At 36.2% G+C, this 15,399-nt stretch overlaps 2 protein-coding genes across 8 annotated transcripts in view; one reads left to right on the top strand and one right to left on the bottom strand.

The window, feature by feature from the left end:
* SH3BP5 (SH3 domain binding protein 5) overlaps nt 1-3,355 on the top strand; it is a 54,500-nt gene extending 51,145 nt beyond the window's left edge. For both annotated transcript variants that reach the window (XM_039336248.1, XM_039336249.1), the window contains 2 exons: nt 930-1,187; nt 1,821-3,355. In XM_039336248.1, the coding sequence (XP_039192182.1) occupies nt 930-1,187; nt 1,821-2,002 (440 nt within the window). In that variant the 3' untranslated portion in view covers nt 2,003-3,355. The remainder of the gene's footprint in view (nt 1-929; nt 1,188-1,820) is intronic.
* A 1,884-nt stretch (nt 3,356-5,239) lies between these two features.
* Nucleotides 5,240-15,399, bottom strand: part of CAPN7 (calpain 7) — a 29,464-nt gene continuing 19,304 nt past the window's right edge. For 5 of the 6 annotated variants that reach the window (XM_039336241.1, XM_039336242.1, XM_039336246.1 and 2 more), the window contains 13 exons: nt 13,655-13,748; nt 13,323-13,469; nt 12,521-12,627; nt 11,585-11,705; nt 10,727-10,871; nt 9,595-9,694; nt 9,056-9,191; nt 8,338-8,413; nt 7,719-7,864; nt 7,206-7,268; nt 6,255-6,385; nt 5,738-5,830; nt 5,240-5,647 (listed from right to left, as the gene is read on the bottom strand). In XM_039336241.1, the coding sequence (XP_039192175.1) occupies nt 5,503-5,647; nt 5,738-5,830; nt 6,255-6,385; nt 7,206-7,268; nt 7,719-7,864; nt 8,338-8,413; nt 9,056-9,191; nt 9,595-9,694; nt 10,727-10,871; nt 11,585-11,705; nt 12,521-12,627; nt 13,323-13,469; nt 13,655-13,748 (1,504 nt within the window). In that variant the 3' untranslated portion in view covers nt 5,240-5,502. The remainder of the gene's footprint in view (nt 5,648-5,737; nt 5,831-6,254; nt 6,386-7,205; nt 7,269-7,718; nt 7,865-8,337; nt 8,414-9,055; nt 9,192-9,594; nt 9,695-10,726; nt 10,872-11,584; nt 11,706-12,520; nt 12,628-13,322; nt 13,470-13,654; nt 13,749-15,399) is intronic. The other variant, XM_039336247.1, reaches the window with a different exon arrangement.

Genomic DNA, 15,399 nt, shown 5'->3' with positions numbered 1-15,399 from the left:
CTGTTTTTACTTTTTCTGTTATGCAACTGTCTGTGGCTTCTCATGTTTTGAATCTGATTAAAAGTCCTTTGGGAGGTTTTTTCCTCATGAACATTTCTCGTATTTAGTAGAAATAGGACAAATCAGGAATCTGGAAATCCCAGGAGATATGATTGTACCATGAAAAATAGGACAAGCAACATTCTCAGCTTTGTTATAATAATAGTAAAATTTTGCCAAATCTATTTTCAAGTTTGACTTTGTTAAAAAGTTTCTTTAAATCATACAAAATGGTTTAAAATAGGTATTAAAACTATTTAGTAAAGCTATCCATCTATGAAAATTAGAGAGTTGGTTTCATAGGAGCAATGGTGGCTCAGTGATTAGAATGCATTATTGCAGGCTAATTCTGCTGACTGCCAGGCTTTATAGTCTGGCTAGAACACTGGACACGGCTAGTATTCTGAAAATGGATGAAGGGCAGGTTTTTGTATTTATCGTTCTCTAGCTGAAACTTTCCTTTGGAAAATAACGACATAAACATGAGTGTGAATGCAGCTGACTTATTTTTATGACAGTTCACTTTTTTCTAATGGCCTTTGGTGATTGGTTGAGGAGAGAAATCATACACCATTTATATATTACCACCTAGAAGTATCCATGAAGTTACCTAGAATAGAGCTTCTGTCAGAATAGACTTTACCTTTTTCCTTTTGGCAAGAGGTGATAGTACTCTTTAATATATTGCTGAGAATAAACAATAGTTGGTTGCAGTGGTTTGGGATGGAGGAACAGAAGTCCTAAACAGGGGAAAATAATGCTGAATTTTGTTTTGTTTTGTTCAAAGTTAGGGAGAATTGTATTATTCTGTTAGTTGTGATTGAAATGGCTTATAAGCATGTTTATTCTGTTCATTAATGCTGATTAATTTTTTTTTTACATTTTCACAGTGGCATCAGAGGTATTTGAGGATGACAACTGCAGCAGCTTTGTGTCTGAAGAAGACTCTGAAACTCAGTCTCTATCTAGTTTCAGTTCTGGTCCCACAAGCCCTTTTGATATACCAGCTCAATTTCTTCCCATGACTCGCCCTAAAAGTTTAGATTTGTCTAGCCCTATATCGTTATCTGAATTTGGTGTATTTCCTTTATTAGGACCTCGCAGTGAATGTAGTGGGGCATCCTCTCCTGAATGTGAAATTGAAAGAGGTAAGTTGGATTGATGAAGGCAAAGATCAATGTAATACAGAGATAAGACAATAGCTAAGGACAAACAATGCAGGTATGAGATATGTAACTTTGGGAACAGAATATGCTATTTTGTTGCCGTATTTCAAAAGGATACTGTAGATGTAGAGAAAGCTAGAAAAGGGAACAAAATGATCTGGAAGTTTTTAAGAAAGATGGTAACTTTCCCTGCATTTTGTAACATGCAATTTCTCAGCTAGATCTGCACTAAAAAGCATAAAGCCTTGTGATAAAATTGCATGGTTTTGGTCAGTTCTTTTTTGTAAAAAAATAAAATAAAAAAAAGTGCTGGAACTCACACACGTCATACAACCCGCCTTGCCTACCCTACAAGGTTCCATCCAGAAAAGGTGCCGGAACTCCGTTCTGAGCGTTCTATGACAAAAAAAGCCATGGTTTTGGTGGCCATCAAATGCAGTGGAATCAAAATTGATAGGACTTTCCAAGTTTAGTGGTTAATTAAAGATCTTTGTGGATTCAGAAGCACACATACTTTGTAAGCAGAGTATGAATCCGACCCAAGTTATGATTATATTGTGGAATTTTACCCTTTATAATACAAAGCTGCAAAATCTTTCCATCTCATTTTCACAGGAGACAGGGCAGAAGGAGCGGAGAACAAGATACTTGACAAAGTGAACAAGAATAAGAGTGTAGACAGCAGCTCTTCTTCCAGTGGCCCAGTTCTGGACAATCGGTTGAAGCAACTTTCCCTACAATGCCTGAAAGGCAAGAATGGGGTTTGTGCAGACAAACTAATAGTACAAACTGGGTGAAATAATGTCCAGAGCCTAATGAGGAATATAATTTATTTATACACAACTGTTTTCTGATTGTCCAAGCCTTGTGCCAATGACTAATATATGCCAAATTTTTGTCTTTACTGTACAATAAAGACTTACATAATTGCTGAGGGCTAAAATAAGCGCATTTAAATAGAAATCTTGGTCAGGACAAAAATTGTAAAGGACAGAAATCTCGATCCTTAAAGACATTTTGTAAGTTTGGGAGAAGCAATAATACCAGTCCTCTGTGAAGTTTAGGCCATTCTGGCACTGAGGGCAAAGCCAGGTTGGGAGGATTAGCTGGTGTCTTATTTGTGATTTGAGCCGCCATAAAATTCCAGGATGCTAGCAGCAAATCCTTTGAAATACCTTGTATTGTATTTTGGGTTACCAAAGGAAGCTGCTGCATGTAATAGAATTTAAGATACCTCAGTCTTCCTATAGAATTCACGAGTGTTGATACATTATACCTCAAGGATAATTAAAATGTTAATATTGATGCACAGGATCCTTCTAGCTTTTTACATGGCTGGGGGAAGGATGGATGGGAAGTAGTTTTGGTTTATATATATTATGATCAAAATTAAATGGGCAGTGGAAACATTAATGTGGGATACCACTTTGTTGTGAAGTACCAATTATGATAATCACTAAGCATAGACAGGAAGATTCTTCCACAACCCACTAACTAAAAAAGAGAAATGTGCACGAATGGAATAGTTTCCATAGCATTGATATGGGGAGCAATTTCTAATATCTCTGCATTATCAAGCATTTTTGGAGTAGTTAAAAAATTATAAGTATCCTTTAAGTAAAAATCCAAATAAGATGGAAAGGAAGTTGAAGCATGTTAGCAAGAATTGGTATTTATGCTAGTAAGAAATAGTTAAAAGCATAGATTTGCTTTACTAGTTAACATTTCTAAAAATTGACATAGGTCATCTTTAATGAACATATTTTTTGAGCATTAATTATTAGCAATATCCATTTTCTTAGTATTTTTTTGTTATTTGGCTTTTGTTTTATTTTGTCAATGTTATGTGTATATTCTTAAAACAAATGTAAAAAATATTTCACACTAAGTCTCCTCTGTTTTTTTGTTTTCACGTGTAGTATGTTTATTTTTAATCTTTACAACTTCATTCTTCAAATATATATATATATGTCTTTCATATATGTTTTGGTTATACTTTGGCTGAGGATCTTTGCAAGGAATAATGGGAATGGTAATAATAAAGTGAAAACTAAAAATGTTAGTAGTGAGTCTGTGTCTGTGTAAGGTGCTATATGTCATAAAATTTAAACTTTGGGGATTGCCTTTATAAAAACTTATGAGATATAAAATTAAACTGTTTTGTTTCATGAATATTGTGACATTTAATCATTTTCCTGTGGTAAATTCTAGCCCTTATACATTACCAGCAATCACCAACATCCTAGTTAAGAGAGAAGTGACCATTTTCTATATTTGCTAACCTGCTATAAAGACCATTAGGATTACCCTGCACAATTTACTGTACTTTTTTGTACCCTTCCCATTTTATTTGCAATGCATTGGCTGATAGAGTCATTTTAAAAGTTTTCTCTGGTAGAAAATGCACTGGCTGTGTCTGTACTGCAGAGGCCCTCATCACCTAGCTTCTAAGTGCCCTGGCAAAGAAAACCTTTCCCTTGCTTGGCAACAGTTTAGCTGGTTTGGCTTGTAGGTTTGCATTCTTCATTTTGGATTTTACTCGTAGAGGAGTGGCAGCAGGCGTCACAGGACAAAACCTCTTCTCTGCTTAATAATGTGACTCAAATAATGGGAAAATTTCTAGATTTATGGAGTGCAGTTGAAATTAGAAAAGAGCTACAGCTTGAACACATGCAGGTTGTAAACAGCAATATTGAGGCACTATTGAATGAAATGTTGATGAAGAAAGGAGTTTGAAAGAAAAACTTGAAAATGACACTGAACTTCAGAAAAATCAGCTGAATATACTCGGATATCAACTTGGTCTGCACTCTTACAAGATTGATGATGGGTTAACTATCCTTCAGTTAAAGAAGAAATATCATTTAGCTTTAGAAAGTGCTCTTAAAGAAAAATGGAGAGGCCTTGGGGAGGTGTATCCATGGACTTTGTTACTGATTTCCTGAATTCGCAGGGAGCCACGATAGTGGTGATGGACATGCTCACCAAGATGGCCCATTTCGTGCTGTGCATTGGATTGCCCATGGCACAGGAGACAACATGGCTGTCACATCTTCTATCTGCACAGCCTACCTCAGTATATTGTGTCAGACCGAGGTATCCAGTTCATGGCCTGGTTTTGGTGGGTGCTCTTAGAACTTATACAAGTGTAGGTATGTCTCTCATCCTTGCATCATCCAGAGATGGATGGAGGCATGGAATGGATGAATGCCATGCTAGAGCAGTATTTGCATTACTATGTGAATTTCCTCCAGGACAACTGGAATCTGCTGATGCTGGCAGTTTTCATACAATGCCCAGCATGCTTCGACTCGCATGTCTCCGTTCTTGGATTTCATCTGCGTTTGTTCCCTCTGACCAGGTGGATTCACTGGTGCCTGCAGCTGCGGATTTCTTGCAAGAACTTATCACTGAGTGTTACAGGAACAACTGGAGCAGGCCAAGGAGGACTATAAAAACTTCATGGATCAACACATTGAGATGTGCCTCCCTTGGTGGTTCGTGACACCTTTGGCTCTCCATCTGGCATATACCCACAATGCAACCATCCCGCAAGCTTGATCACCACTTCCTAGGTCCATTTCCAGTGGAAGCGGTCAACTCAGTGGCATATCATTTGACCCCGCCTGCCCAAATGTGCATCCATCTGGTGTTCTACCGGTCAGTCCTTGCTTATGCCTGCTGTGCTGGTGAGCCCCCGCCAGAGTCAGTATTAGTGCATGGGGAGCCAGAATATGAGATGGTGCACATTGTGGATTCCCATGTTCGCCAGGGACATTTGCACTATTTAGTGGACTGAAGGACTATGGCCCTGAGGATATGTTGTGGGAAGATGCCGATGCTGTGCACACCCCTTGAATGGTTCGTTAGTTCCACCATTTTTCTCTAGGACAACTCTTCCATTATTAAGCAGGTAGAATTCAAACTGATTGACATACTACTTAGAAAAACAAACTGATGAGGAAAATGGAATTTAAAATTCCATAATATATATAAAATGCCCATTCTGTATAAACAAAGCCATCAAAATTAAGTATCAGGGTACGTGAGCAATTTTTTTTTACTTGCCTCAACTTTACCACAGCACAAATTACAGAAGTCATGTTTTCCACTTTGTTTTGCAACCATAAAGATAATATTAGGCTGCTCTAATTTCAGGGTGCAATTCTTCTTATGACAGTCCACATTCCTTTTATGTATCTCATATAAAACATTTTCTCAGGTAAGTTCTTAGATAGTTCTTCAGTGTGACAGCTGTAGTTTGCTATTTTTATTACAAATGTTTTTGCAGGTAACTTCATTGCAGCTGTGATATTTTAAGAGGGGTAGCAGTATTGAAGTCCAAGAAAAATGGCCCTTCTTGTTGTGGGAGGAAAGTGCTTGTAATAATGTTGTAAGTACCAGGAGGTATATTCTCAATTTCCAGATAGCAAAAGCCACACCTTGGAAAGTTAAATACAGAGAGAAGATAATATAGTACAAGCATCTCATATGACAGCGATAAAATATGCAGAAATCAGATGAGCTATTACCTGTAGTCACCACTATTTTTCTTCTGAAAACCCAAAGATCCCGGATCTCCTACTGAAGAGACTGTTACAACTTCAAGTCCAACACTGTACTGCCTATAAATGAATCAGAAGTTGGGAGGTTTCTAAGTTTAAATCAAAATTAGAACTTTTCAAAAATGGTATATATTCTCTGATTCTATCTGGATGCATATTTGATTCACAGTTTATGCTAAGCCATAACAGTATTCAACTTCTCCCAAAGGTGCCACGCGAATCTAGTCACTGAAATCTGTAATCATTGTTTATGGCTAAATATGATGTATGAAGGCAGCCTCACAGTTTGGGATTGAGCTCGGAATTTGAACATGATAATTCTTTTAAAAACCACTTTATTTTTAATTGTTGATAATATGGGCTGAAAAATTAGGGATAGCATAATTCCAACTGGTGAATCTATAAATATTTTTAAGTCTGAAACTGCAAGTCTTACCTGTAAGGGGTTAACTGTATTGTTCCAATCATTAAACACTATACAGACCTTGGTCCTCTTAGTTCAAGCAGGAGTGGTCCAGTCTTGTCTACTTGAAACTGGTATATAGGGTTATTCTTGCAAGTATCTCTAAAATTTCCACACCCTCCAGCGCTGCGACCTTTCCACTGTCCATTCACCTGAAAGAAAATTACCCCAAGAGCTTCTCAGCTAGCACATCTATTTTCTTCTTCTTTCTTAAAAAAACTTTCAATTTAATTTTATCTCTCCTACTTAATCAGCCCTCATTATTCATTTTAAAAGATAAAGTTCATTCTTCAGCATATCACATAGACTTAATTTGATGCCATGCTTAATACATACTTTTAGGGACACAAGAATAGATGTTCCAGAAAGGGAAATTGGATTTGAAGCAGGAACACAAACCATGTTTTCCTGATCATTGGGCTCCTTTCTAGCTCATATCTCTTATAATAATCTGACTGGTAATAATACATCAGAGAAAACTGTGAGGGATCATTTAATCCTGGGAGAAGGCTATGGAAACTTATTAATAGTGGTTAATGAGAAATACTATACATTATAAATGTTTTCTCCCAACCTGGTTACCTCTATATATGTTGGGACCAGAATTTTCAGCCAGTGAGCTATTCTAAAAGAGATTGGAGCCATTCTGACTAGCATAGAATTTCAAAGGTTATTTGCAATTATATTACATTCATGCTATTAAAACTGGCTAGACTAAACAATTCCAATCATGCAATCAAATGTTCTTCGACTATCATGCATCCCAATACATCTCAACTTAGGAACAGCTTTTCTATTCAATCTAATCCAAGGAGTAGATAATGCAATATTATGTAATAAAAACTCACAAAAGAAGACCGCAAGTAAACTCTATCTTACTTTGTATGACTGTAGATACCTTACATTTAAATAGTTAGGTTTGTGTAAGAGGTAGTAGTAAAATTTTAACCTCAAAATGTAATTATTTCTTACCCTTTTTGATACAGTATATGGTGTTGGGATCTTAGAAAAGGTAAACTTGCATGCTGAATACACCTAAGATCAAAAAGAAATTAATCTTTAACCCAGAAAGATTCATACTCCCAAGAAAAAAGAAGTGTATTCGGAAAAATACAAAGCTGGAACTGAATGGAACTATATAATTTTGATTTCTTCTCACTGAAAAGCTATACGATTATATAGTTTTTGTGCAATTCAGTGGTCCCCAACCTTTGTGGTTTGGCTGGGAGAAGAAAACCGGGCTGCGTGAGTGATGCGCCAGCATACACACAAATGCGTGCAGCTCAACTTGTGTGAGCTCTGGGCAAAGCAAAGTCACATTGGATTTTGGTGGTAATTCTATCTTAATCAGAGGCAGACCGATGGTCATTATCAAGCTTATTACATAGACATAATATTTTTCATAATGGAAGTCACGGAGGTTGAAGATGTGGCAGTGCTAATGATTTCCATTTAATATTTTTAAAAGATTACATATATACTTACCCTGAGGGTGTAATGAATTGTGTTCTGTTTTTCATACTGAGAAACCACAAGTGTAAATGTATGAGTGCCTGGAGAAGTAAGCGTTATCTTGGTTAGATAGTGGGGGCTATTGATTCGAATTCCATCAATGTATGGTGGAGGATCAGCTGAAAATAAAAAAGTTCATTTATATTTAACAATAATTTAGAATAGACCAATCTGAAATTACTCTAATTAATATAAGTAATAAATTAATATTCTACTAGGGTACTAACAGTGAAGCAGCATAAATATAGTACTAACTTTCTAAAATAAATTCTCTGCACCAAAACATGGAGATGGGCAGATCTTACATTTCTAGTCCACATTTTCAATTCAAGAAATCAATAAAAATATATTTTAAGATGAATGAAACTTTATGATTGCCGTGCCAATAGGATTGAAGCTCTGACCATTTTATGTCCAGTGTCATGATGTGGCCATCATCTTGTCTAGTCCTAGTGGATGCTGTGGTTAGCAAACATATTTCTCACCCAAAGTTATATCCAAACTTCCTATCTTTCTTCAACAATTAGTCAAGAACAAAGAAAAACTGTAGGAAAGAGATTATGTGCAGGAAAGAGAATTTTGATATACATACCAGGGTAGTATACCTTTTTCCCATCAGTTTTATAGACCACCATTGTGATGAATTCCCGGTTGTGTGCAAAATCATCCTATAGAAAAATGATTACAAAAATCACTTTAATCCTCAAAACCAAATATTTATATACTATTTATAGCTATGATTTCATTCAACATTTTTTCTTGCCTAAATTATAATAAATTGTTTTAGACCTTCCAAATCCAGCAGCCTCCCTATATCTAAGTATCTCTGATTTTTTTGGACTTCGGGTTCCTTAATAGTCACACATCAGAGCTAAAATGCCATAAGCTAGTAGCCCAATTGATCTGGAATATGCCCAATTAATGGACTGCAAATTCTGGATAGGGAAAATGCATCTTCATTTTAAATAAACTTTATTTTTACAAGATCAAATATTTATCATGAGTCCTTGAACTCTGATTGGAATCCGAAATGAGATAAAATCCTTGTGGGGATGGAAGGCTAAAGGAGCCGATTCAGTTTCTTCCTTCTGCTCATGTTTAGTTTAGTTAATCAAGTACCACTGTGATTGGACACAGTGTTGTGTGATCAGGCATAAGAACACTGCAATTCGTTGAATATGGAGATATGCATCAAATATGCTTTTCATATTTGAGCTATCTTTCTGGTAACTCAATTGTCATAAAGAACACCCACATCTTAGAGCTGCACTTTGCTTCCTTTACAAGTTATTTGGAAAAGTGATGAACACCTTGTCAGTAATGTGTCGACTGAGTAGAACCCAGACCGCAGCGCCACCTTGTGGGCACTCAATCTCCAGCCTGTACTGTGGATTATTAGCCAAGCTGTAAGCATCTTTCACAGGACCCTGTTTTGCATCCCAGGTACTGTTCAGAAAAGAGAAATGCAGACATAGAGTTATGAGTATTTTAAAAAATTGCAATTCAACAATTACAATTAAATATTCTTTTCATGAAAGATACCTCTAGCTCTCAATTTGATCTGGCAAATTAGCATGAAATATTAGGGAGAAATAATAAAGCAAAAACAGCTGCAAGCCTAAGCTTATAAATGCTCTAAAAGTGATGGTATCACTTTTCACCAGTTTACAGATGAATCATTTATTCTTGGGCCAGGCTTCAAAATCTAAAGAAAGGCATCACAGAATAATACTTGAATGTTAGGCTAAGGAAGGCTAATAAATTAACATGCCTGCTATTTCCATCTCCACACTTTGCAATAAGTATACAGGAAGAAGAAGCATTTTATATCCTTTTCTATTGGACAAACCTGTGAATGCAGGTGGATTCCTTAAAAAGACCTGGATTCCAGTTCAAATAAATAACATCATAATACTTGCATAAATCTTCCCAGGCAATCCAGAAAATTCCTATATAAGGAAAAACATGCAGATAAAAATGTTTTAATTTTTTTTACCAATGAGTTATTATCCAATACCAGTGACTGAATATTAAATTATCAAATGGTAGGAAAAAAGGATTAAAGATTATTACAATCTTGGGCATTCTTACTCAAAGATAAGTTCTGAAGAATTCAGTGAAACTTACTCCCAGAAAGCATGCACACTATTGAAACACTGTATTATACATTAGTCTGAGAAGTTCTTAAATCAAATCAGCCTACAATCTTCCACATATTTAAAAGTGGCAATAGGTTTCAGTTTAGTACTTGAATACAATGCATTTCAGTGTTTGTTTTGTTTTTACAATTGCATAAATTATCTGTAATTTTATCAAGATCTTTTAAAACTAATCTCTCGTTCCAATTTTTAATAAAGCAAAATTCATCACTTATTTCTTGTATTGTGTTATTTTTTCTTACATTTATATTTCACCTTAAATTTGTGAGATTAGCAAGTATAAATTAGGATGAACAAAAGCAGGACTTGCCCCAAATCACTTTGTGAATTCCCTGGTCACACAAAAGGTTCCTTAGCTGTTATGATAAACTAAACTACACTGGTTCTCACTCACTGCCTTTCCTCTGCCAAATCTAAGTGGAGATGCTTAACTTCCTCAACAACTTTATCCAGATAAAACTTTCCTTTGAAGTTACAATTTCTTATTCACAATTACTCCAGTATTAACCTCCTTACTTCAGTGGTGTTTATCTCCAGTAAATATGCACTAGTTTGTATCATATGTCATTAATAGCCTTGGAAAATTTTAGCCCTGCAAGGGGATCCTAAACAGTTATCAAGCAGAAGATTCTCTCAGTGATTCAGACAGCTCTGCTTTTCTCTCTTGCAAAAGACCATCCTTGATTGTAATCCTATTTCAGATTGATGAGAGATATGATACTCTGCCATCTGCAATTTTTCTCTTGGACCACAAAGGGGTACAAGAGAAACAAATCATTTGTAGCCTTGGGTTCTCCCCCCCCAATCATCTTGATCTTTTACCATTGTCTATTTTTTGAGCTGTTCTGGGATCAAAGTTTAAGTATTTCTGAAGTTCAGAAGTCCAGCTCTTGATATCATTTTCACTGTATCTCCCTTTCCAACGTAGGTGGCTCCAGGGATTTTTTAACTGGAGGAAGCGGAGACCCTGGAAAAGAGGAGACACAGAATATGACTTTATACTATATTTCTTTTTGAGAATAAAGACAATAAGTTAAATGTCACTAATTTTATTGATCATGGATTACAATAAAGATCTCTATCTATTTCTCTCTCTGCCATTTAATTCCTAGAATGATCTGATAAAATCAGATTTTTAATAGCATTATACTGTAATATTGGAAACCGGCAATTCTGTTTTTGAAAGAATTCAACCACTGTAGACGAGAAGGGCCATGGCGAGGGTCACATGAGGGCTATGGAGAGGACATATAATATCACAGAAAGCAGGGGTGATGTTTTTAGGATTTTTCTTTTCATGTTCAGTTTTTTTTTTAAGGACATTCAGTATATCAAAACAACTTGAGGTTTATTTTGTTTCTAAGAAGTACTGAAAATTTATAAATCTTCCTCACCAAATTTCAGGGGTGAGACGGGAAAGAGGGCTCCAATGGCTTCCAAAAAGAAACTAAGGTGTCACCTCTGCAATGGGCTTGTTTACCTCTCTAACATTATTCCATTATTTTAAGCATTTTAATCCCAAAATGCTTGGGACCAAAAAAGACTAATTGGACAGATATTTCAAAGTCTGTCTTTCTCTCAGTTTGAGCTGTAGTACAAGAGATCAGATTAAAAAAAAAAAAAAAAAAGCAAGTCATGTCAACCATAAGAGCAGGTCCAAAGTCCTTATTTCAGAGTTACCTTGTATTCTCTAATATCCAAAACGGCATAGGCATGGGTTGGTACTAAACCCCACCGTTCCCCTTCTTCATCAGTCATCACTCCTGTAGCTGTTGTAATAAGCACATCTCCCTTGTGAAATCTGGCCAAGAACAAAAAGTTTACTTTAGACATGCCTGCTAATGCTTATCTCATTCACTGCCTGCCTATTTAGTTTTCTAAAGAAAAAAACACAGATACTATTTTGGAAAATATAACTACATGATGGCTACTACAGATATCCAAGAAAATTATAGGAAATAATGGAGAAATTTTCACACACTCGCCCCTCGTTTCTCAATATTTCTAATTTAGTCAATCCCTTATGTCAATCCCTGGCCACTGAATCCTGGAACATTAAACATAGCACATTTTCATCTTCACCCTGGAACTGGATTCTTTATAATTTTGCCTCAGACTGTCCCAGAGATATTACTTTCAGGACCACATCTCTGTGTTTTAGCCATCATATATCTTCCTAAAATAGGGAACCACCAGCTGCTTTTCCCAAAAAGAATCAGTCAGGCCAATTCTAGTGGGACTCCACCCAATAACTGCCATTTAGGGTGCTGCATTTTAGGTCAACTGAATGCTGATGAAGCCATGAGTCACTGTAGCCAGGTCTTCTCATCTGAGGTTGGGCCATAAATAGCTTACTACACGGCAGCTTGACAAAGAGTCCCTTGGCCATGGCTTCCACTTCCACATTCAATAGGAGCTACATGTTCAGGAAGATCTCTGAGTTGCATTGCCATGTACCTATACTCAGTCAGTTTCATTTTTCAACCACTTACTATGTAGGCACTGTTTTTCCTGGAAGCCATTTAAAAAACCAGGATCCACAGTGGATTAAAAAAAAAACAACCCTTGAACTTTTACAACACTGTAACAACATTTTTGGAAATCAGCAAAAATTACCTTTGGTAAAGCATTCTGAAAGAACTATCCTTGTTAAATGTTTGATTGTCTGAGTGCATGGCAATCCTCTCAGGTATCCAACCAGTCAATGCTTGAAGATCAATATTCTGTCATCACCAACAAAAAATGTACAATTCAGATTAATTAAATCATACTTCCAGGGAAGTGCAGTTTTTGATAACCATACATTTCAATAATAATTCTACATCTATGCAAAATTCCTTTTTTTCCCAATGCAGCCATATAAGGAAACCCAATAGTAATCTTACATTTTGTATTAGTTTTCAAATAAGATAGAATTGTATTACACGAGTCAATTCCATTTTTTCTTCTTTGTGGAATGGCAAATATAATGGTTCTTTGACATTAAATTTAAAATGTGATTGTAATAAGGCCAAGTATTCTCACTACTATGTTTATATTGAAGCACACATTTCATGTTCAACCCTATTAAACAAACTACAAACTTTTGGGGGACTACAATCTCTTTTATATATATTTTTTTGTACTGAGTTCCTAACTGTACAGTTTTAATCACAACTTTGTAACTTTCCTTTTTAATTTCAAATTTTAATTACAATTTTTGTAGTTTTTGTACTTTGTAGTTTTGTAATTTTTAGACTACAATCTTTTTGGAGTACAATTTTATCATCCTTAACCTCGTTGACAGTTGTCCCTCAAAATACCTGGAGGCCACAGCAGTGAGAAAAACTGAACTAGATTAAAAGGAAAATTATCTACTAAGGGATATTTTGTCAGCCTAATTTTTTTAACATCTTGCCAAGAATTATATATTACTCACCGAATTTGAACCTGGAAAATCATAACCTCCCATGACTTTCATGTAAGCTTTTTCTATCAATGATACCCAGAGCTCATTTTTGTTGTTTGAATAGGAGCAGAGAAGTTCTCCACTGTGATCTACTGGTAACAGATCATCAATGACCACCTGGTCAAAATATATGAAACAAGATCAAACAATATGCAAAGCAAAACTGCAAACATTATCTTTTGGTAAGATTTTTGAGGAAATTATTACAAAAGGAAGGTTTGCAGAAGCAAGCTACAAGAAGACTGTTAGAAACCCATTGGATGATGGGATAGAGGGCTTATAAAATCTTGTTAAATCTCTACCTTTCTAGGGACACCATTGATGTGCAGCTTGACCATGTATTTTCCACATGGATTATATTCTGGTTCTCCTTTTTTATTCTGTGGGTAAATGATGCTATGTTGAGAAAAACATGAATCAAAATTAGACTACATTCTGTAGATATTGTATATATATAATTTAAGACAGCAGTCCCAACTTTTCCAGCTTGACGACCTGGGGGGGGGGGAGAGGGAATGGTTTCATGTGAGAGACAGGCTCGTGCAAGTGGCTCAATTGTGCAAGTGGCACACACGCACACCGCTTGCACAAATGGAGTTCATATGTGAGTGCGAGTACCCACTGCTTGCACAAATGGAGTTGCACGTGCGAGCATTAGCGCCTACCATGTGCGCAAGTGGAACTTTGTGAGCACGTGCCCGCCACTTGCGCAATCTGATTCCAATTCCGATTGGTAATGGGCCGTGGCCCATGGACCTTGATTTAAGCTCTATATCATTAACAAAAAACTCAGACATACTTCCGGTGCATCTGCGCGCGCGATGGCGGCTACTTTGTAGCCGTCCTTCTGGGTAAGTGTTTGAATCGCTATGAACAGCAGACATCAGCTGTTCAGCGGTTCAAAATCCACCTCCCGGGCAAAGGGAGGGGGAAGAGGAATGTCTGAATAGTGGTAGAGCCTCTTATGCACCCCCAAGGCTTTTTTTGGGGGGGTGAAAAGAGTGCTCCCACAGAGTTCAGACTGTCTCCGCTTCCCAGCTGTTTTTGTCTCTAGGGACAAAACAAGCCGCTGCATCACCTCCGCGATTAAAGTTACCTGGTGAGTTTTTCTTAGAAGCGGACAGAGCTGAGTAGAGGATTTTGTTTTTGCTTTCTTTGATTTTATTTGGATTTTAACTTTAAAGATTTATCTTTATATTCCCTCTTTTTATTTTTTTCTTTGTTGAAAGGGAAAGTAAAATGGCGATCGGCAGGCTTTTTAGGTGTTTTTTTTCCCTTTCTCTTTCTCTTTTTCCTCTTTTTTTTAATTTTAATGATTGGAACGGAATGTGGACTTGATTATTTATAATGATTTTTTGATGTTGGGTTTGGATTTTAGAAGGATTATTATTTTTGTTTAACTTTTTTGTTTTGTTTTTTGCACTTTTAAAAAAATGGAATGGATTTTTTTTTATTTAACCATTTTTTTCTCTTTCCCTTTTCTTTTTTTTAACTTTTTTCTTTTTATTATAATGATCTCCTTTTGAAGGATTTTTTGATTTTTTGGAGTTAATCTCTCTTTTTCTTTTGCTTAATTTTTGTAATTTTTAAGAAGGAGTAAAGATTTTTCTAAGATGGCTCCAAAGCATCCAGTAATTCCTACAGCTCCTAAGGTGGTTTCTTCTTCGGTGTTATCATCAGCACAACAACCTAAATCAATAGCTTCACCCTCTTCTTTGGCACAGTCAATAATGGTGAAGGATTTGCAAGACATGATGGGAAATGTTATATCTCAAATTAGGGGAGAAATGAAAGAGATTTTAGAGGAAAATAATAAGATTTTGAGGCAAGAGATAGTTTTGGCTTTAAAAGGAGTTGCCTCTGTTCTTGAAAAGCTGAACTCTCGCGTAGAAGAGGTAGCAGAAAAAGTGGAACTGATGGAGGGAAAATTTGAAAGCATGGAAAAAGAGATGGAAAATTTTTAAGATGAGATTCTTATGCTTCAATATAGACAAATGGAATATGCTTTAAGAATTAGGGGCTTGAGAGAGTCTGTGCAAGGAGATCT

This window comes from Crotalus tigris, unplaced genomic scaffold, assembly GCF_016545835.1.
Source record: "Crotalus tigris isolate CLP2741 ecotype Arizona unplaced genomic scaffold, ASM1654583v1 scf7180000017666.27876245, whole genome shotgun sequence".
In the NCBI taxonomy this organism is placed as follows: Eukaryota; Metazoa; Chordata; class Lepidosauria; order Squamata; family Viperidae; genus Crotalus; species Crotalus tigris.
The sequence above is the reverse complement of the archived record's forward strand: the minus strand, read 5'-3'. Positions and strand labels throughout refer to the sequence as shown.